This window comes from Numida meleagris, chromosome 5 (genome assembly GCF_002078875.1).
Source record: "Numida meleagris isolate 19003 breed g44 Domestic line chromosome 5, NumMel1.0, whole genome shotgun sequence".
In the NCBI taxonomy this organism is placed as follows: Eukaryota; Metazoa; Chordata; class Aves; order Galliformes; family Numididae; genus Numida; species Numida meleagris.
The window spans coordinates 54,078,932-54,101,952 of NC_034413.1; the positions used below are offsets into that span (position 1 = coordinate 54,078,932).

At 32.9% G+C, this 23,021-nt stretch overlaps 1 protein-coding gene across 1 annotated transcript in view; it reads left to right on the top strand.

Moving 5' to 3' along the window:
- The window catches only part of LOC110400420 (sodium channel protein type 2 subunit alpha-like), a 73,370-nt gene that overhangs the window by 35,577 nt on the left and 14,772 nt on the right, over nt 1–23,021 (top strand). The window contains exons 17-22 of the mRNA XM_021400292.1: nt 1,825–1,998; nt 4,111–4,467; nt 6,749–7,234; nt 17,880–18,000; nt 18,577–18,731; nt 19,699–19,872. Of these exons, the coding sequence (XP_021255967.1) occupies nt 1,825–1,998; nt 4,111–4,467; nt 6,749–7,234; nt 17,880–18,000; nt 18,577–18,731; nt 19,699–19,872 (1,467 nt within the window). The remainder of the gene's footprint in view (nt 1–1,824; nt 1,999–4,110; nt 4,468–6,748; nt 7,235–17,879; nt 18,001–18,576; nt 18,732–19,698; nt 19,873–23,021) is intronic.

Below are 23,021 nucleotides of genomic sequence, written 5' to 3' on the forward strand. Positions count from 1 at the left end.
TTATTCTCTGGCATTTGTTCATCACAAATTATTGTATTTTAATGCATTATTCTGGCATACTAATGTTAGAATGATTTTCTCTCACCGTGTACAATTTCAAGATCTCCAGGCTTTTCCCATCACATACTTTTTTTACTCAAAGCTAGCAACAATGATATTTTTAACTACCTTTGTAACAATTCAGTATCCTTAATCGGGACTATATACAAGCAATGAATATTATTCCTGCTGATTCCAATTAAGTTCTCTGTAGCTCATTGTACTAATTTATTAACCTTAGTCATGTAATTTGCATTCAAAATATGTTAATCTACCATTCACTTGTGACATCACAGTCTGACGATAAATTAAACATAGTAAATATGAATGTGTCTTTGTGTAGTATTTTAATGAAAAGGAAGAAACAGTTATAAAGTGCAATTATTAATTTTCATAATTCTGAAAATCAATATGCAAAATTTGTAAGTAATTATAAGAAAGCTTGAGTTTCATTCTGCTAAAAATGTACTACTTTTGTGTATTTGGGGATGCTGTTATGCCAAAGAAATGTAGTTAGTGTATGGCATAGGTGTGGAGGAAATATTTTCAAATTATATGTTTTTTATATTATTTTTTCAAATATTTTGACAAATTCTGTGACAGTTTTGACAACAATTGTCTTTCTTGTATTCTCTTTACCACACATAGAAATATATGTTACGTGCTTCTGATTATATGGTAACACCTTTCATGTCTCAATTTAATAGTGTATTATTTCTAGCTATATTTTCAGTTTCTCAAAAGTATGAACTTTAAAAGTTCAAAGTTAAAAGTTATCAGCATTTCCAGTTTGAAAATGGTGAATGTTTCCACACCATTATATCCATTTCCTAATATTCTTAAATTAAAAAGCTGTTCAAAATTGTTATGTTTATATACACACGATATATGTAAAATTAAGCTTTGCTTCCATATGGCTTGCTGGGAAGACCAAGAATAATCTGGATAAAGAGCTATCAGAATGCAATTGCAGAGCACATCAATTTATATTAGTAGACTTCTGGATCATGTGGGATAGCCTTTGAGTGCTGTGCACAATATTCATGTTTCTAGTGGTTTTTACATTATGCTCTTAAACTTCTTTATTATGCTGTACTTACCACTACTCAATGCAAAAATACCATGCTGGGATAAATTCTGTACTTTCAAAAAACAAGGAGCATTGATCATTTCACAATTGACACTTTTAGATAAGTAACGTTTCCACCATGTAATCCTTTTCATGTAAGGAAATAGCTATCATATAGAAAAATAGCTATTCCTGAATACTCTATATCCTTACAAAAAGTCTAATGTGAGAAATTTCAATTTCTACTCATACACTTCTAGCTAAAGTAGAGACATTAGGAAGCCTGACCCCAGAAATTCTGTCATAACGCTTCTGTTTAGACTGTGAGAAAGGATAGAAATTACTGTCATTTTGTTTTATTTTACTGGGAGAATCCTTTAGAAGCAAGGCTAAAAACACCCGATCATATCAGATCAGGTGCTGGATGGTGAAACCTTTTAGTTGATGAACTGGAGTTGAGCTGCTGACTGGTAAATAGATTTTTTTAGAAGTTTATCAATTCTCTGCCCTTCTATATCTGTCATGATTTAGTAATTTACTTTTAATTACCAGTTTTCAGTGTGCAGAGATACTTAGATGATATTTGGAGATAACAATCATTTGTTTTATGTAGTAACAGGTACAAATAACAGGTAACAGAAATCAAGTTGGATTAGAAAAAATTGCTCAGATATATTTGTATCTCTTAACAACTCAACTAATTGATTTTGTTTTAGGTATTCACTGGGATATTCACAGCAGAAATGGTACTAAAGATAATTGCTATGGACCCTTATTATTATTTCCAAGAAGGCTGGAATATTTTTGATGGTATTATCGTTAGCCTTAGTTTAATGGAGCTTGGTCTTGCAAATGTTGAAGGATTATCAGTTCTTCGGTCATTCAGATTGGTAAATACCTTGATAATTATATATATATATACATGCAATTATATCACTTCAAAATTATGCTGATTTATGTAATAATTACCAGTAGTGTAAGGACATATTAGACACTTAAATGTCTCACATATTTTTTCATATATGCCGAAGCTACAAGTTGTATTTGATATGTACAAGTTTAAGTTGTTAATCAAACATCATCTTTTCATATCAAATTATCCTATTGATATCCTATTATACTAATATCCTTTGCCATCATAAGACTAACTGCTATCTTTTGAGAGTTTTGAAAATTTTCATCATACTGATCTCATTAAGATTCATCAAAGCTGAATATCTGTAAGAACGTATATATTGCCACTAGCATAAAGAATCATAAATGTTTTAATCTTTACATTGTGAACATTACTTTATGTTCCCCATAAAACCCCTAAGTACATTCTCTCTTCACGATGTTTATTTTAACGGGCACTGAGAATAAACTGACTTTGGAATAAGAACACTTAAATTGAAATATTGTTGAGCTTGTACTAAAAATAACATATTTACAGCAATTAGTATTCTACACAAACTAATCTATAGGTAAGTTTAATAGAGGCACAAGCAACATGATGTAAAATTCTGTCTTATTAGTATTTCTTACGTTACCTGAAACTATGTTATTTCTGAATATATAGAGCAGACAGTAGTTACGTAGTTTATTAACACCAGCTGCCATGGTATCCAACTTCATGTACTATTATTAAGTAGTATTTTTAAGTTAGTGAATATAATGTCCTGAAAGTACATCTCAATATCAACATGAAATTGTTGCTTTAAAATTGCCCTTGAAGTAAGCCTATAAAACCCAGTGCAGTTCTGAGAGAAACATGGGACTAAGCCAGCAAAGACGAAGTAGTGAGACTAATGAGAAGAGTACCAACTTCTGTCTGTCTTTAGGAACTGAAGCAGAAATCATCTGAGTGGATGTTCAAAAACACTAAAACTAAATATAGTATAAACACAAAATATGTTCTTTTTCTCTGTGTTGCTAAGATGAAACACTGAACACTACAGTTTAGGGAAATACTGAAGTCCATGCTCTCTTTTCCCATTAAAATAATGTTGTTTGTTGTGAAGAAGAAATTAAGTTTACATAAACTCAGTTCTGCTAAACACCTTGGACGTTCTCTTTGATCACATGAGACTAGGACACATGTGTACACAAGTTAGAATAAACTGCCTCTCACTAGAGATATTATAGCAAAAGTTTTAGCCTTATTTATTTCTAGCAAATTTTTATAATAAATAAAATTATTAATATTGATATTTAATTGTTTACAGTTGACTTCTGATATGTAAAATGGTATAAAAAATGAGGAATGTAATCTATATTTCAGTACAGCATGGTATAGACACCACTAAGTAGAAGCTCTTCAAAAAAATGAGATCACTAGAAATATCTCAGGAATTAAAACTACTGTATGTGTAAGAAGTCTTAGTTGTTTGCTTTAAAATGTCAGGAACAGCAGGGAAGACAGCCAGCTTTCCTGTGTGACAGCTCAGATAAGTGAATCTGAGTTGATTTATAGACTTTGCTGAATTCTCAGGGAAAATTTCTCAATGTTAAGTAGTAATGCAAGTATTTTCAAAGAAATTCAGATACCCTAATAAGAATAGACAGTCTACAGCACTTCATGCTTAAAATTCTTGTTAGAAGATGCTACAAATATGTTACAATGCAGGAAAATAACGGAGGGCAGAAATGATCCATTTAGCATATACTATATTATATCCTTCTCAAGGATTACTCAACTGTTAGAATTTCTTCAAATGTAGTCTCTTAAAAGAGTTAAAATATTATGAACTTAAAATGTTATCTTCTTCTGCTTCTGGAGTATTGCACATCTTGGTCTCACTTTGCCTTTCTTACTGAGTTCTGAAACTTAAATTGTGAACTGTCTCCATAGGTTCTAAATTCAGACAACATAAATAGACAACAGACAAAGAGATTATATATAACTGACATCATAAAAGATGGTGTTTTCAAATCAGAACTTTTCATGAATAATGGCACAAGATACCTCTAGAACTGTGTTATATTTAATGGTTCCTCTGCATTTCTGCATTTTTGTTTTTCAGCTTCGAGTTTTTAAACTGGCAAAATCTTGGCCAACTCTAAATATGCTGATTAAGATTATTGGCAACTCAGTGGGGGCTCTGGGGAATTTGACCCTGGTGCTGGCCATCATTGTGTTCATTTTTGCTGTGGTTGGGATGCAGCTGTTTGGGAAAAGCTACAAGGAATGTGTCTGCAAGATCTCCAGTGACTGTGTGCTTCCACGCTGGCACATGCATGACTTTTTCCACTCTTTCTTGATTGTATTCCGAGTGCTGTGTGGAGAATGGATAGAAACGATGTGGGACTGCATGGAGGTTGCAGGCCAAACCATGTGCCTTATTGTTTTCATGCTGGTCATGGTGATTGGAAACCTAGTGGTATGTGATGAACACTTCTAAACTCTGATGCAAAAATGTATATTGTGTACAGCTAGGCAATAAGAATGTTTGTCATGCTTCTATTTGGAAGAAGAAAAAGGATATCTGCTTGAGCTAGGTTTTGGGTAAAAAAAAATCATTTTCCTCTCTGCTTTTTCACTCTCATTTCCATTCAATGAAGTACTCTAACTATGGCTTTAGGAATGTAGGAATACACCAAAATGACCTGCTGAACACCCTACCATGGGAGTGGTGGAGCTAATCCATAGACGTTATTTAAATCCAAATGTTATCTAAACTTGTCTTGAAATGATAAAAATTATGCTGCACCAGCTCATGGGCAGCATCTTGTTGGGGAAAAAAAAAAAAAAAGGACTTTCTTGCACTCATTGCAGATAATTCAGACACTAATACTTCTGACTTAATTAAAATAAAGTATAATGTAGTTGTTATAGTAGCATATCTTGAACTTGTACTTAACTTTTTGCCCTGCTTAGGTGTAAAGACAAACCCCTAATGTTTACAGAGTGATTGGTCTTCCATCCTAAAAATGTGTTTGAAAGCTTCTAATTCAAGATTTTAGAATACATTTTTATAGAAAAATTTTAACTCAAGCTGACAATTAATGATGCAAAGGTTCACTTATCTATCACTGTGAAAACTTCTTAGAAATCAAGATTATAACTGGAATGCACAATTCATGTTTACACTTTAAAATTTCTTTTAATGTTCACAGTTAATTCTGAAATGCCTAGAAATTATATTTCACTCTCTGTTGAAGTTCTCTTCCATTAGTGGAATGGAAGTGATTGATTTTAGTGATTTATTTTTATAAAATAGAATTCACAATGTTTGTGTCCTAGTTGTTCAGACAACCTTACAATCTTGATATTACGTTTGCAGAAATGTGCAAAACCTGAGAAAATTATTTATGATTGGTAACCTGCTCCTTATTTTTTCAGCATTAACTTCTGCTTATAAATACTGTTTCAGATTCATACTGTCTCCACTTTCTTTCAAATATTTACTTATTCAGTTTGTTTTTGGTTGTTTTTTTTTTCCTGGAATTGTGAAGATCTGAAGAATTAAATCTTGAATAGAGTAAAAATGAGAGGTCTAGCACATTTAAATAAGGGGAAATTTATTTTAGATAGGACTTGAGGTTTTCTTTGGTAGCTCAGAGTTTTTGTTTTGTAGTATCTCAAAATTATATCAACATGATAAAGAACAAAGTTTAGATCTAGCATTTTTCTTAAGTTCAATGGAAGGAAGTTGATATAGGCTGTCATTTTGCCATGTCATGACAGCTTTTGATGCCTCCACTTAATCCAAATATAGGAAAGACCATGTTGAAATCTTTTCAGCCATTTACCAATCCATTCCATTAATAATGTGATTTTATACAAGGATGTAACATAAAAAACTGAAGGTTTGAAATGTTTTGTTGCTTGTAAGCTTTAGGGAAATAACTGTGGTTTATTGGAGGTGACATTAAAATAACAATAACAATGTTTGAATTTTGAAGTAACAAACCACAGTTCTCAGGCAATATTGGTGCTAAGATTGTTATCTGCTGATGAGAAAAGCCTGTTTTACTTCCAATTCCTATGTAAGACCAAATAAATTTTTCTTCTTTGCCAAGTGAAAAAGGAAAAATCCAATTATAAATTATGTAATTATTAGTAAGAGATTAAAGTGAACATTTCATCTTAAAATATTCTTTGTATTCTTTTATGACAAATTGTATAGAATTTAAGAGACAAGCCCAGAATTAACAGAATATCACAGTTTTATGGTATAATCCTTCAAAGAGTAGGTTATTATAACATTAACTGATGTGAGTTTCTAAAATAAATGCACCACAGAAATCTATCTAATTTTGTAGGGTGATACTTTTTAAATTCTACTTAACTCCCAGGTGATTCCACTGAGAGATTTAGAAAGAAGCGTTTCAAACCTCTGATGGATGTGTATAGCTACAATTTTGTATTTTTTTTTTTCATTTTACAGTTCAAACAACCATGCTACATCAAGAACAAAAAAATAAAAAAAATCAGGAAGTCAAAAATGTTTAGATGTTTGCTTGTCTGTTTTCATCTTCTGAATATTGACCAGGACCAGTAAGGAGAGGTTTTGTAACGGGAAGTACTATTTGGTTGTCTAAAATTAGCAACTGTGAATGTTCTTCAAAACAATCTGTGCTTTTTTACACTATCCTGTAAAAATATGAACTTCTTACATGCATGTATTTATTATACAGCTGTATTCTCTCATCTTTTAGGTTCTGAACCTGTTTCTGGCCTTGCTGCTGAGCTCATTTAGCTCAGACAACCTTGCTGCTACAGATGATGATAACGAAATGAACAATCTCCAGATCGCTGTGGCAAGAATTCAGAAGGGAATAGATTACATTAAAAAAAAGATACAGGAATTCATACAAAAAGCCTTTGTTAGAAAACAGAAAGCTTTAGAAGAAATCAAAGCACTTGAAGAGCTAAACAACAAGAAGGACAGCTGCATTTCCAATCATACTGCTGTTGAAATAAGCAAAGATATGAATTACCTTAAGGATGGGAATGGAACTACCAGTGGTGTAGGCACAGGCAGCAGTGTGGAAAAATATGTTGCTGATGAAAGTGATTACATGTCCTTCATAAACAACCCAGGCCTCACTGTGACAGTACCCATTGCTGTTGGAGAATCTGATTTTGAAAATTTAAATACAGAAGAATTTAGCAGTGAATCTGATATGGAAGAAAGCAAACAGGTAGGAGCTTTTGTGTCTTAACCATTAGATTGTAGTCACGCATTTACATATTTGTCTATTTCATATTTAGTGGTCTTTAAAATACTCTCTTATCCCTTGTAAATATATTTTATGTTTTACTATTTTAAGTAAATACAATTCAAAGAAAAGAAATGTGCTATGTGACAGTACACTAAGAATCCTTACTTTACATTTCTTCTGTTTATTAGCATTTGGAAGATGTATCATTTGGTTATTTATTCTAAAAAAGAATTATGAGGTTTTAGGGCTAGCACACATTTCATAAAATATCCTTTGTGTACCTATAATGTGATCAGGATTTGTGGAAAGAGATTATTGTAGAAGGCTAATGTACAAGTATATCGTTTTGCATATCTAATCAAATACCAATTCAAAAGAAAATGCTTTTTTTCTGTAGTTAGTGTAGTTTTAAAAATGAACCCTGAGGCATGATAAATAAATTATGCATTATGAATGATCTAAAATATTTTTTGAGTAATATTTGTACAGATTTTAGGTTCAGAGAATATGTCTGAACTGAAGCAATTCAGATATGGATCAATGTCACAGTAAAGCAATATCTCAAGTTGTACTGGAGAGCACACTAATGTTGTAGTATATATGCACATGGAAGCAATTCTGCTGAAAGTCTTATGCTATTCTTACTGGGGAAAGAGACGCAAGTTGTTCTAAAAATACAGAAGCCAGGTAGCTCACATACCAGCAAAGATGGTGAGGTGATCAAAGTATTAATGGAAAAGTTAGCATATTGGAGTAATAATCAATGACAAACCATTAAATGCATTACCAGAAAAAAAAAATTGAAAAATTATTTTCAGTGCTTTTAGAAATATAAGAACTGTGAGGTTTAAGGTATCAGGAAACTTGGATAAATATACTTTCAATTAGAATAGCTGCTGTGATGTTGTTAGGTAGGTTATTAATACAAAAGGGTCTGTTTACCATAAAGCAAGCTCTTCTGTAAAGAAATCCAGCATTTATGACCGTATCATAGCAGCAAAGCTGTTCTATTTTCAAATAATGCTGTATTCCACAGCAATACCAAACTATATCGCATGACATTAGTGAATAGCCACGACCCAGTTAATTATAGTATGCTTTTTTCTTCAAGAAAATAAAGTAACATAAAGAGTACATGCTTTTTTGCAACAGTAAAGGTTACTCTACATAACAACTGTAAGATTAAAAGCCAGATATTCCAATGAGTTGCTCAGTTACGGGACAAATATTTTCAATACCAATCAATACTATGGTGTGGCGTATAAGTTGTCATGACGATTTCAGAATATAAGAGAATTGAGAAGTATAAATTATACAAATTATGAGCTCAACTAGTATCAGAAAACAAGCTTTCAGTGTTTTTCATGTAAGCGGATCTAGTGAAAGTTGTCTTTTCCAGTGAACCTTTAGCAGTGTCTTCTAAGTCTTTTGATATGTTTTGATGCTATTTCTTTAAAATCAGTCTTCAATCTAAATGTTCTGCTTTCCTTGTGCTTAGTTTTGAGAAATACAGTGATAAGTGCCTTCCTAATAACTCTGCCTTACGAAAATATATGCTTAAAATTTTTTTGAATATGTAATTTTTTGAAAAGTTTTTATTATGCATTTGGGAGCTCAGAAGGTAATAAGCTGTGGCTATAGGACAAGTTAGTCTCAGCAGCAGAGCTCAGAGGTTGCCATCCTCGTCTGTCTCCAGATTTCCTAACAGTCTTTACTACCTTCTCTGCTACTGTGTAGTTACAAGGCATGTCGCGGGAGCAATATAAATTAAACAACATTGTCCCATAGGTATTATTTCATTGTTTCTTCAAGATAGCTTGAATGGTTCAGTTTAACAGTGCACAACCACGTATTTTATCGGAATAGCTGAGGAGAAAACTAAATGCAGCATTAAGGCAGAAACTCCTCCACCTTCAAAGTGAAGGGTGTAAGTACACCCTATGAAAATGAAGTAAGGTACTGATTTTAAGGTAGTTTCATGAGTCAGTTGCTCTGTTCATTCCTATCTCTTCTTGTTTCAGGCATCATCCTTTTTTACCCTTCTTAAGTCATTCTGAACTTTCAGTACTATGCTAAATCAAAAGTGATTTTGCCTTTTTTAATGAACTTTAAAAATACCATTATGTCTTCAGGAAGAGAAACCAAACCCAAAGGTCTGTAAAAGCAATGTGAAAGTGAAAATTACAAGTGGCTGTGGAAAATCAACCAGTAAATGATGGAGTATATACATATTAAGATAAATTTTCAATAGGGATAAAGTAAGTTTAGGGCATCTGTAGAGCCTTGAGATTTCCGTAGAGTGTCATGGTCACTATCATTGCAAAGCTGGAGCAGTAGTGCTTCCCTCAAGTTCTGCTCACAGAGAATTGTTTAGCACGTCACATATATTTGTACAATGAAATAGTACATCTTGTGAATGCTAGCTAATAAATAGTGCCCTGAAAAATGTGAATTTTGTAGCGATTTTCATTTCTGTTCTGTATTCTTTATCCCACTCTATCTGGATGATTTTTAAAGAAAAGATTAAGCACTTCTATTTTATTGAGTTTATAAAAATGCACCTGCTTTGGAAATATATGAACAGTTGTTCTGGTGTGTGACAGGAATTTATCAGAATTCCTAATCTTATTCTACCATTCCACACTACTGCCTCCTGCTGCCTTCTGATTTCCATTTAAGGAAAATTAAGAATATATTGGTTCAGTGTTTAAGTTACCTCTTTAGAAAAGTATACCTTCGTTTGCTTTATCTCGCTTCTCAAGGGATATCACTGAGACAACATTCCTGACTGGAGGAGGGCTGGTCTGCAAAAGGAGGGGTAAGAGATGGGGCAGAAATCCCCTGCCTTAACTGCAGCAGTACTTAAAATTCCCTCAGGAGATATCCCGTTTAATAACTGGTTTATTCATTTATTTATATTTTTAGCAACAGAGTTCTGGGAAGCTTGACCTGCACAAGTACTATAAAATGAACTTTTTTTTTGGTATCTTGTTGACTGCCGCTGATGTTTAGAGCAGAATGATTATTTTATGCATGTCACCAATAACAGGTCATGATAAAAGCAGGGGGTGGGAAGATGCCCATGATAAAAATGCCGCAGAAAATATGACTGGGTTTGTGAGAAATAAATGCTATTTTTTTTCCTATTTTTATTATCTGATATATTTTGTTACAAAATAATTCTAGCCACTATCACTTTTGGAAGGTTGATTCCTTTATTTTATTTTTTTCCCTATTTTAAAAATACCTGCTAATTGATTTGACAGTTAGTTAATAAATAAGTAACTTCCCAAATTTTCCAGAAGTTATTCTGGAACCTGGTTGTAAGTTCCGGATCTAAACAAGATCTTTCTAATAGATATCACTAGAAATTTAAGGAAGTCTGTTTGGATATAATGCTAGGTTAAAAAAAAAAAAAGTGTATGTACTCAGGAGAACTACAAGGTTATGTTCATCAGGATAGCCTGGCCAGAAGTTAAACCCACACAATTCTACAACTGCTAATTCCCAAATGACATAGTAGTTTATTCATTATTTGGAGAAAAACTTTTCCCCAGGCTTCAGATAATGCAGACTTATTTTCACTGTACTTATTGTGTCATCAGCACGTACTTGAGATATGATTTGTTAATGAACTCAGAACAGTATCACAAGAGTCAGGTTGAAGGGGTCAGGATAAGCAGTGGAGTGGTCTAAGCAAAAAAGCAGATAGTGTCTTCAAGATTTTTTATCTTTTTCATATTGAACTTAATGCTGTGCTTAAAGTCTCCCCAAATCTACTATGGCTTTCAAATTACATTTGATTTCTCCCAAGACACATCTTAACCTACACATCTTTTAGCTCTTATTTCTGCAGCTTCAGAAAAGGCCTTTTTCCTTGCATATTTTGTCATGAATCGACATTGTATACTTGAAGTTACCCAAGTAGATGTCTAACATGGTAAAAGCTCAAGTTTTTTTATTGTCTTAACACCTGACAGAGATAAACCTGTTGTCTTAAGTAAATATTATACTTAACATCATTTAAGTTAATGAAAAATATCTTTCTTTTTACATATACTGTGCTAGAGTATTTCTTTTGTAGCTACCTGTTTGCATTTGCTTACCTTATGTAGATCTTAAAACACTCTAAAACCAGAGCAAGTAAGTTAAGATTTCATGAAGGACTGTAACATCAAGTATAAGTGGATAATGGAAAACTAACTATGCAAAAATTGAGATTTGGATGAGAAAGAGGATTTATCATAAAGACATTAAAAGCTACCGTTTATTTTCGAATAATGGTTGCCTCAAAGTGATTGAAAGAAGTGAAGATTGGATAGAAGGAGGATTTTGTCAGAAACTACTACAAGAAAACAGAGGTGCAATAGCCAATGAGATAAAATAACAAATTTCTGCTCAGAAAATAAGATATTCAAGATAATTAAAAGTAATAAGAAAATGAGAAGTAACTAAAGAGGATAATTTGGTGCTTCTTAAAGTTAACTTGTAGATGATGTTTCTATTACAAAATATACCTGCTAATCAGTGATGTAAATGGAATATGTTAATCTTACCAGACATTAGACTGCTAACTATTGTGTTTTTGCAGCAATTAATAACTACCCATTACCTCTGAATCACAACTTTCTGAATAAAGTTTGGATTTCAGTGTAGAAAAGTAATTTCAAAGATGTTCTTCAGCTGTGTAAAGCTAGTTTCACAACTAAAGAAATATCTGCAGGTCTTTAAAGAATATCTGCAGGCATCTATCATGCAGAATTCCAAAAGTCTTTATATCTAAAGTACATTTACAGTAAGTATAAATTTGGATTGAGAAGTAAGGCTGCTCAATCAACTTCTGAAGTCACAACACATGCTTTTAATAAAATAGAAAGTACCCTTCAACATCTAATCCACTGAACTTTAAAACCAAGGAAGAAGTTCAGTTTTCTGATCAGCATCACTAATGCTTTTGTGACTAGGTGAAGTGAAAAGACAGAAACATAGTTATTGTGTGCCAGAAGTTAAACATTGCCATGGGGCTTCAATGAGTTTTTTTATAGCCACAACTTACCCAAATAGTTATTTTGGAAGATTTATTTTTATCACATTTCCTTTAAAATATCCAACCACCTAAATTCTCCCTTTCTAAAACAGACCAAATCAGTTATTGTAACCTCTTAAGTGACAGAATCTTTAAGATATGGACTAGTGTTTTTCTTTCATTTCCATCTGTAAAGGATGAAGGAAGAATGGGAAGACATGCATCTTCAAAGTATGTTGCTTACTGTATGTACATTTTTTCAAATAGAAGACATAATTACATAGCCAGTTAAATGAAGATGAGAATGTTAAACCAAAAAAAAAACCTTTAAATTTTCATTAAGATGAATTAAGCACTCTATAAATACTGGAACAATTTCCAAATCTGCTAATCATGTCTTTGTGAATTTAATCATTGCATTTTTATTTATGAATCATAATTTCAGGGTGCAGATTACTAGGTCTAGTTCCCGCATTTCTTATTTCTCTAAAATAAACTAACAAGCTCTGTAGAAAGGTTTATTGAGCATTTCAGGTGGTATGTATTTCCCTTTGTGCCAGCTGATGGTAAACTATTTAATAACTATGTTTTAATTGTGTTAAAGCCATACTTGAATTAGAAATTCCAAAAAGAAAGAAACTAGAGATCCTGTGTCTTGAACTTCACTACCTACCATTCTTACTTCTCACAGGGGTAAAACCAAGCTGGAGCAATCAAGAATGCAGCTCTGGTGCTTTTTAACCAGGTAGAGCAACGTGTCACCACTTTCACACAGGTTACCTAAGCAAGTTATACATATATATGTATATATATATATAATCACTTTTTAATGGATTTTGATTGGCCTGCATGCTATTCAGCTATGTTCCTTCTCTATCCATTGCAAGATGGTAGAAACATGCACAGCTGCTCTCTGCTGAGTCATGGGACTCACATCACAGCATGGTCAGGCGGGATTGGCAACCCCAACATACATTTTTTAACTCTGCTAATGATTTTTCTGGATATTTTAATAAAGTCTTTAGCAATAACTGCATGTTCTGCAGGTTATGAAGTATGGATCATAAAAGTACTGGAATGTTATACTTTAAAGAGACCAAAGAAAAAAGGGAGCATGCACAGTTTTTAAAAAATAAAAACAACCCTTTTTGATTCAGCCCTTATAAATGTATATATTTAATGAAATATGCTAGGTCATTTATGTAATGATTATTGCCACACTTAAGCTCCTTAATGAATGAAATTAATGAATACATTTTAAACTATGCAGCAGCTTGCATAAAAATTACATTTGTATATTTTTAAATCTGCAATGCACTGTAATGCAAATCCTCAAGATGCTACAAACCATGTTCTGTATTCATTTGGGCAGTGCATATCTTGAGTTTTATAAACTGCAGGAAGAGCAAACAGTTTCATAATTGCTGAAATTATACTTAGCAAAAGAATCCTCTAAAAAAACACTCAGAGTGTGCCATTCAACAAATAATCTTTTCTTTAAACTCCTCATAAACAGTGATATTTTGGAATGTGTTTCACAATAACTGAGTCTGTGACTGAGTTGGCAGACTTTACTCAGAGTAAATGAGAATAACCACAGAGTAGTAAGCACTATTATATAAAATTGTGTGTAAATTTACCCTAGTTGTTTTTTTCATTATGAGTGAATATGATGTCCATTACAGCATCATTGGCAGAGCCTTTGGGAAGAGGATAGCAAATATTACACAGGAACTAAAGTTATATGAAACTACAAAGTTTAAATTATCCCAGTAAAACATGAAATCAAAATTTTATTGAGATTGAGATTTCAGTCCTAAAGCTGATTTCAAAGTTGTTACATTCAGGCAGTCTCACTGGCTTCAGAAGAATAACCAAATTGCTCCACTTGTACCACTGTGTAGTGTGATCTATTGACATTATATTGTAGTACAAATTGTTCAGTGATACCAACAGAAATTCATATTGCTGTGTATTCTGAAAAGTCTCTAATTTAACTGATTAATTTTTAAACCAAGATATGCCTCAAAGATCAAATAAGGCTCTAGGGAAAGAGTTTTTTAAAGTTGTTTCCCTAATATAAAACTCAAATATTATAAGATTTGAGATTTAAAGTCAGTTTAGAATCTCTTTGAAATCATCAAGCTCCATTATTTTATATTTTGTCACTCAATTACAGTGCAGCTTTAAAGATTCAAAGGATAATACTACATGGCTAAATTACTAAAGGCAATTTGTAATGGCTGAATCCCTTTATTTTATTGTCACTTGAATCATGAAGCAGTTTGTAAAGCTTAAAGTTTTTGTTGCCTGCTCTTGCTCTTATTGAAATCTAGAATAAAATCACATGAGAGCAAGACTGGGTCTTAAGTGAATGCATTTTCTCGTAAATGGGCACATTAACATGCTGTTGGTCAAAGCTTGTTTTAATGATCTAAGCTATTGAAAATAGATGCACTGCTCTGAAAGGATGATACAGAGGCTGATTATATGTATGTTTAGCCAAGTGTTTGGGTTGGTGATTAAGCGTTTTTTTGTTACATCTTATACAATAAGATTTATAGTACTATTTTCTGAAAAATATAATCCCATTGAGGTAGTCTTCTTTTTTTTTTTTTTTTTTTTTGGATTTTATTTCTGTGTGTGATTTCCACAGCATTGCTCAGGCTTCTGCACTAGAAAAGCATGTTGTTTTGCTGACCTAGGCCTTGAGAATGCTGCATCATAAGCAATTGCTTTCAAATGTATCCTTGTAAAGGAAAATGTGGTATTGTATCACTGAAGATATAAGTGAGTATTTACAGGGCATGGCATATTCTAGAGACTAGTAAGCACATGTATGAAGTGAAAGGAATGTCTCTTGAGTTTCCTTAGTTTCATTAGTTTTATTGCTAGGAAAAAAAAAAAGTAGAATATTAAAGTCATCTTATTTAAAATTTAATGGTTCTCTCCTAATTTAGGGACTTAGAGCAAAGAAGAGCAGTTTTAGTAACTTCATGGTTTTTTTCAGTAATTCAGTTGTTGAGATTATTTGAAAAAATAATGAAGAGAATGCTTTATTTGAAGAATAATTAATAAAATTATAGCTTTTTTTGTTTTACTATATATAAATTGCAATTCTGTCACTTGTTCTTTAGCAGCTATGCTGACAGGATTATCTGAATCAGAGATTGCCTGGGAAGAAGCCATTAAACAATTGACTACCTTTTAATTGGCACTCATATAGATTAATTATTTATGCTCACTATGAACTTTTCTCTTGCTACTATTAAGTCAGTAATTGATTTAATGATGATGGATCAAGCCATAACTGAGTTTTACTTTTTCTAACTTAAATGTGGCAGATTATTGTTCTCACAATATTTAGGTTTTACTTAATGAAGAAACTGCCTATGATTTCTGTGACAATTTTCATAATCTTTATTTCTTTGTATTGCCATGATATATAAGAGAATTGATTTATACATCTCGTTTCCTTTTTTTAAAAAACAGCCTTATATGTGGATAATTAGGTGCTGTGTTAATGATTCTTAATATAGTGTAAAGTGCATTTTGGTCCATAAATGTAATACAGAAAGCAAAGTTCAAAATATTTCCACTATACAAAGCACAGAATGTTTTTGTTCAGTTACTGCATGACCAGCAGTAAAATCATTCAGTTACAAGCAATACAGGAGTAACTGTTCTATGTACAGAAATGCTGGAAATCATGGCAGGAAGTGCAGTATGAAAAGGGAAACATGATACATGTTTACAAAGCATAAACTAACCACTGGAAATATCAAAATGTCAGTGTACTTATTTAAATCTTTTCACATTTGTCGGTGTGATTTTCCAGGTATAACAGATCATGGTATTTAGAAAGGGAAAGAGTGGTTTTCAAGCTAATACCAGTATGCTTGTCAGAAATTTTTCCATTATGCAACAAGTCTCTGTCACAATGCAGTTACAGCCATGTAAGCTGAGGTCTGACTGACTCCATATTGACTACATATCCATGTGAGAGCAAAAGAGCTTCTTGAAATAGCCCTGAAATTACCTATCACTCAGTATAAATTCTTTTTAAACATAAATCATCTCATGTGAGTTGAATATGAGAGAAGAATTGCTTACCAAATTACATAAAGAGATGCATGCCATTTGCTTCAAAAAATCTCTCAGCTCCCATTACATTTTTTCTGAAGGGACCCAATTTGAACTGAAGAACTAAATAACTAATTTTAATTTGCAGCAGTGTCTCTGAAAGACAGAATACACAGTGTTGCCTTTTTAAGAAGTTTTCATCTGTTATTTGAAGTAAAATTACTCAAATCATCTGAACAAGTAATTTTTTTTATATTTCTTCTAAAAATGACGCTACCTTGAAAGCTAAATGTGAAAAGTGCTTGGTATCGAGAATTCTCTCACAAATTGTACAGAAAACTCTAACAGAGGTCAAACTGCATGGTCAGACCCGCTTAGCTGAAAACTGCAAAAATGTCAGTGATGAAATGCTTTTCTGTTACATCACCTCATAAACAACTTCAGTGTTTAAGTTAGAAGCGCATTCAGGATGCTCCTCTAAATTCCTATGAATTACTGCTACACAATATAAACCAGAAGAATTTCAGTGCCGTGCTTTTTTTTTACATGTTGCTTTCTGATTACAAGCCTTATTTCACAATAAAGAAAATGTATTTTGGATGAAGAAATTTAAGACATAAACAATACTGGCAAATGAAAACAAATAAGTTCTATGCTCAGTTTTTGCATTAAATGTATGCAGCTATAGTGGGTTTGTCCATTCAAACTGTGCTTTCTTAAAAGAAGAAAATTATGGGCAGTCTTGCATGACTGATAAACTGTTTGTCCTGATCCAAATTTCATTGTACTCGGTAAAAAGATTTATGTAAAGCGAGCGGCTTTGTTGGAGTTTTTGCATCTATGAGTGTTTTTACCATAGTGAGGACTATAGTACTTCACTACATGCAAATGGTAGAATGACAGAAAAATTCAGGATGAAAGGGACCTCAGGAGGTCTCTCAGTATTCACAGGAGATAAGAATTCAAAGAAGAGATTTCAGAGATGGTAATTTATGCTTTCTGGGGAAAAAAAAAAAAAGCAAAAATTTAGTATTAAATGTACAACCCTTTCATCCAGATATGTTTTAGGTTTGTGAAAACACCATCTGCAGTGGACACATAGATAAATGTGGAGATTAATTTGTTTCATTCGTTTAGTTCATTCTGTTAGTTCATTTTCCTGGGAAATCTGAGGCACTTCTGCAATATAAACTAGTATAGTAAAAATACCAAAACAGCTTGAGTGTGGTATATATAAGATCTCCAGTTATAACACCGTGGAGCCTTGAATTCAGAAGTCATGTATGTGGATCAGGTCAGTAGCCAAATCATATTTAATTGTTCCCTATGAGAAGGTAAATTGAGAAATAGAACTATACAAGGTACACCTCCTTACTGTGGTTTTACTTACGAATATTAATCAGTGTAATCATAGTGATTTTCAAAAGTCAGAGACTGGCAAGATTTGATTCAGTATAATTTTTACAGAATGTGTATCTAATGAGAAAAAATTGTTCTGTGGAACTTTACTTGCAGAAACTAAATGCATCCAGTTCATCTGAAGGCAGCACAGTTGATATTGCCCCTCCTGGAGAGGGAGAGCAAGCAGAAATTGAACCTGAAGAAGCTCTTGAACCAGAAGCCTGTTTTACAGAAGGTTGTAAAATAACTGTTGATTTAAGAGATGTATTAGTAAAATGCATTATTATTAGATATATTTAAGCTCTGGACTCTTTAAAATCTGTTGGAACTTCGTGACCCCTGTAAACAAAAAAAATGCTCAAAGCCTAGAATGCTGGAAATCGGATGCCAGAACAGGGTTTCCCTGGGCTTTGAGTAACTTTGTCTGCCTGACTGTTGCTTACATCTTGTAACTAAGAAACTTAATTAGCTTTTCCATTCTCAGAATGCATTTTCATTACATGAGAGAGCCCTTAAAATTTGGAACTTCATTTCTGTGAGATTCTGTCAACAAAAAGAATGATTAAATATTAATGGTCAAAAATATGAATGTGTAGATTACTCATAATTACATGTAGTATTGTATGATTTAAATCCAAATTACTAATTATCTAAATTCACATAGCATCCTATTGAAGAGGACTGCAATATTCATAATAATTGAAAAATTATTATAAAATTAATTACTGCTACTAACAATTTTGATACCACAGTAATTATTTACATGAGAATAATTTGCTTTTAGATCCTAATATTTCTTAATCTAATGCAGGTTGTGTGCAGAAATTTCCATGTTGCCAAGTAAGTATAGAGGATGGCAAAGGAAAAATCTGGTGGAATCTTAGAAAAACCTGCTACAGCATAGTTGAGCACAACTGGTTTGAGACTTTCATTGTCTTCATGATTCTCCTCAGCAGTGGAGCACTAGTAAGTTAAAAAAAAAACTGCAGATGCTGAAATATTTAGGTATCTCCTCACAAGTAACAGCAAAATTCAAATTGTATCAGAAAGGCCTATTTTGATTGGAGCTGTGTACTACTTTTATTCCACAATTTCATGATTTATTTACTGAAAATTGGTTCAAACTTGAAAATGTTTGTTTTACATGCAGTTCTTCAGTGATACTTTTGTTTTACCCCCTGCAAAGCTAGAGCAATGTTATTTAAGCCAGTGACTTTAGATTCAAACTGTCTACCAATTTTCAGCATATTTGTAAAAAGATTTGAGTACAAAAAAACTCTGTTAACAGTGAGTATAAAGCTAAATGTATGATTTCAAGCCCTTAACTCCTTCTGGTCTCTGCCATTCCTTGGATGGTGCCATAGAGAAATTGAAGTATTACTTCATTCTGTTGCTGTTTTGGAGGCAGGAGACAGAGTGTGATAGCAAATGAAACCAATCAACTGTTTTCCAATAAGATTTACATTGCCCACCTTCCCAGCTTTACTGGAGGCGAACAGCTGCTACACTCTCAATGTGCATAGCATAAACTGGAGCAAATACATCGCCCTTTGACTTTTAGACAGGAGTTTGATTGATGGAGGATGAAAATGTAATCTCTCAAACTGCTCAGATGAGATTTTTGTTTAAGAGAGGGATTTTTTTTGTGTATGTGTGAACAGTTTTTAATACCACAGCGGAAAAAAAAATCATGCTTTGAGTTTGTTTCCTCTTTCAATGGTAAAATAGGATATATATGTCATTCAATACACTTTACTGGAGAAATCCCAGACAAGGATGAATAAAGTTGCTCCAATTTGCAGCATGGTTATAGATGAGAAACAAGGTGAGAGGATACAAAAGAACAAGGGGAAAGATTATGTCTGAGCTGCTTATTTTAATCATTTATATTCTGTGAAACACTAGTAATACCTGAATATATATTTTTACACAGGCTTTTGAAGATATATATATTGAACAGCGTAAAACTATCAAGACTATGCTGGAATATGCTGACAAAGTTTTTACATACATTTTCATTTTGGAAATGCTTTTAAAATGGGTAGCATATGGTTTTCAAATATATTTTACTAATGCCTGGTGCTGGCTGGACTTTCTGATTGTTGATGTAAGTATGTAATTTTCTAATACTGTAAACCTCACTACGGTAGTATTCTTTATGTTGTAAAGCTTGTTACTAATGAGTAATCTTTTTACTAACATGCAAAAAAAAATTCCCATTGTATCTGGATGTGTTGTTTAAAGTAAGTTTATATACCTAGAAGGAAAAGGATCACTGGCCATCAGTTTGCTAATTCTTAATTGGATTTATCAAACTTAAGATTTTATGAAAAAATAAACAACTAAAAACTAATTTTGAACCTTTCATGCTATATTTTTAATGGCAGTTTCTTCACACTAACTTATTTCTTAGCGATAAGACACTATGTGCAAGTTTCTTCTACAAGCGTTGCGGTTTTGCTGCTGAAATGATACATTTGGTCTAGATTTCACCTGAATTCTCAGAACTTCATCCCCCCAAACTATCCTACTATCACTTATAGTAAAATAAAAAACTGTGGTTATTTGCTTAAAAAAAAATAATTAGTTTTAATTGGTTGACAATCTGCAATAGTTAAATCAGCTGTGACTTGGCAGGGTTTATGATAGAAGAGAATACAGGGTTTCTTGGCTGCCTTCCCAGCTCTGATATACTTCTGTGCAAAGGCCTTGCTTATGTTGTCAGAAGGGATCAAAGCTGGTTTTACTCCCAGAATATTTTGGTCCCTTGCCTTCACACATTATCTGACCCAGTTCACTGGCTATACATATCCTCAGTGTTTAACTCAGAGATGGCATCTTAGGGCAATTGTCCATTTCTGGACATGTATGTAGTTTACGCTCAAATGTAGTTTCTGCCCAAGCTACCATATTTCTTGAGAAATTTGAATAAAATCTGGATCCATTAATAGTTATTATTTGTGAACATATAAGAGAAACATGTCAGATTTTTGACAACCAGAGGCAAAAAAAGACCCAACCCTACCTAAACTGGCGCATAACTCAAAGTGGAAGATGTTTGTTTTACCTGCCCACATTAATTTGGTTATACTGTTGACCTCTTTCCTGAAAATAGGCACTGGTATCAAGCAGCATAAATAGTTTTCCTAAGAGGATCCTAAAGACATAGACAGGTGCCTCTTTCCAGGATTATGTTAAGAATGGAATTTATTTTCAATAAACTACAACTCATGTTTTGATTATTCTTTTTGTAACATAAAACTAAACTGATTATTCTAAGCCATACTCCATGGTTTCTTAATGACAGTTTCGCCTCAGAGATGCTGTTATTTGAGCAGGCTCTCCGAGTTATAAACATCATCTTCATCACAAGTAAAGCAGCTTATTTTGCCAATTTTTTCCATTAATTTTTAATTTTATAAATAAAAAGCCAAATGACATCAGAACCTCCTACTTTTGAATAATTACATTCAGTGTTCCAGAAAGTGTCAAAAACTGTCTTACTGTGCCTAAAGCTAATTCAGCAATTATTTTAGCACAACTAGACAGCTTTTGAAAGAAAGATATGAACTCATGTTACCTACTTGTAGAAGAGGATCTACACCGCTTTAGTGGAGAGATTAAACAGGTGTGATTCAGTAGCATTCTCCAAGTGAGAACAGTAGTGAGCCCTTCTTCATTACAAGTGACTAAACTTAATCAAAGTGTTTAACTTCATCCTTTAAAATTATTCAAGGGCAAACACTGATAGTCCCTCAGAGTTTCAACCTTTAATATCTTACACACCTAGCTCTCAATGCAAGAAATAGCCACAGCTGCTTTCAGTCATTGTGACCAACTTAGATTTTAAAAATTACACCAAGAAAGTGTGTTTCAGCTCTGTCAGTTAACAGCAAAGACAGATGACCCTGGGCACATCTGGCTACCTCCATTTAAGACCTTGTTATGCCATAATTCCACCCCACGCTTCTGCTAGATGCGACATCTGTAGCAAGGGACAGAAGGGAAAATTCCTGTTCCTTATCTGCCCAAAATCAGAATCTGGTAAATTAGTTCAAATATGCTCATGAGTGATTTAAGCTAAGATACTGAATTTTGTATGCAGTTAAATGAGAAGCAGGGACATATTCTCTTAGGCTGGGGACTCTAACTGGCAGAGGTGTACAGTTAAGGCTTCAGACAGTCATATATTAAACCAGTTCAACCAGATGCTCTAGAGCATCCATCATCCTGTACCTTGATTCTTTTTCTCACATCTTTTTTCAGAAGCCATCTGTCATGAGATTATTATGTCCAGGTTTTAATGTACAGCTGTAATGATTGTAACTTCTGTTTGTCAGATACAATACTAGGAGATAGGATATCTGGGAAGGAGATGGGGCAGTTGGGAATATCCAGTGTGTTTGCTAGTTATTAAAATTGTGTCATTTTCTGCTAAAATATGTAATTATAGGTGGATATTTTATGCTATGTGTACTTTAGAAGGTAGTCTTATTATTTGTTATAGACACTTTATTTCTAAATTACTGTGTTAATAAATTTTATTTGAATGAAATGGAAGTAACATTTAAAATGTATTTGCCAACTACAGCAGGGCAGTAATGTATCTATCTGAAAGTAGAATGAAATCTCTAATCTTCATGTATCTCAACACTGAAATTACACATGTATGCTAGAATTTGAAATGCAATTTTTGAGCAATTGAAGGGAGAAAAAAAATGCCCCCAACTAGGATTGCTGTGTAGTACATTAAAAGTTGATCACATTGGTGATTAATATATTTATTCAGCTCAGAAATATGGCTGAAAATAGTTCATGCTTATTTGTTATAACAGATAAAGTAATTTAATTAAAGTGTGCTCTCAGTCTTTTTTGTTAGCTTTTGAAAGTAACTAATTCAGCAGCAACATTCTGAAAATGATCAGGGTCACATTGTACTAATATACTAAATAGTGTAAGCACAGAGTAGAAGACAACTGCTGCCCTGAAGACCTCATAAGAAGAAATAAGAAGATGTACATGCCCATATTGGCAAACTAAATACAAACAGAGATTTCAATTTGTCTTCCTAGACAGTCTAGTGTGTCTTATGTGTATCCTAACATGATAATATTGGATAATCCAGAAATTAATGAATTACTAGTTTTACAGTTGAAAGGGAATTCCATATGATACATGCATGAAGCTGAAGGCTTTCATTCAGGAAGTAAGGGAATAGAATCTACTTGCATCTATGCATCTAAACAAAATAAACTT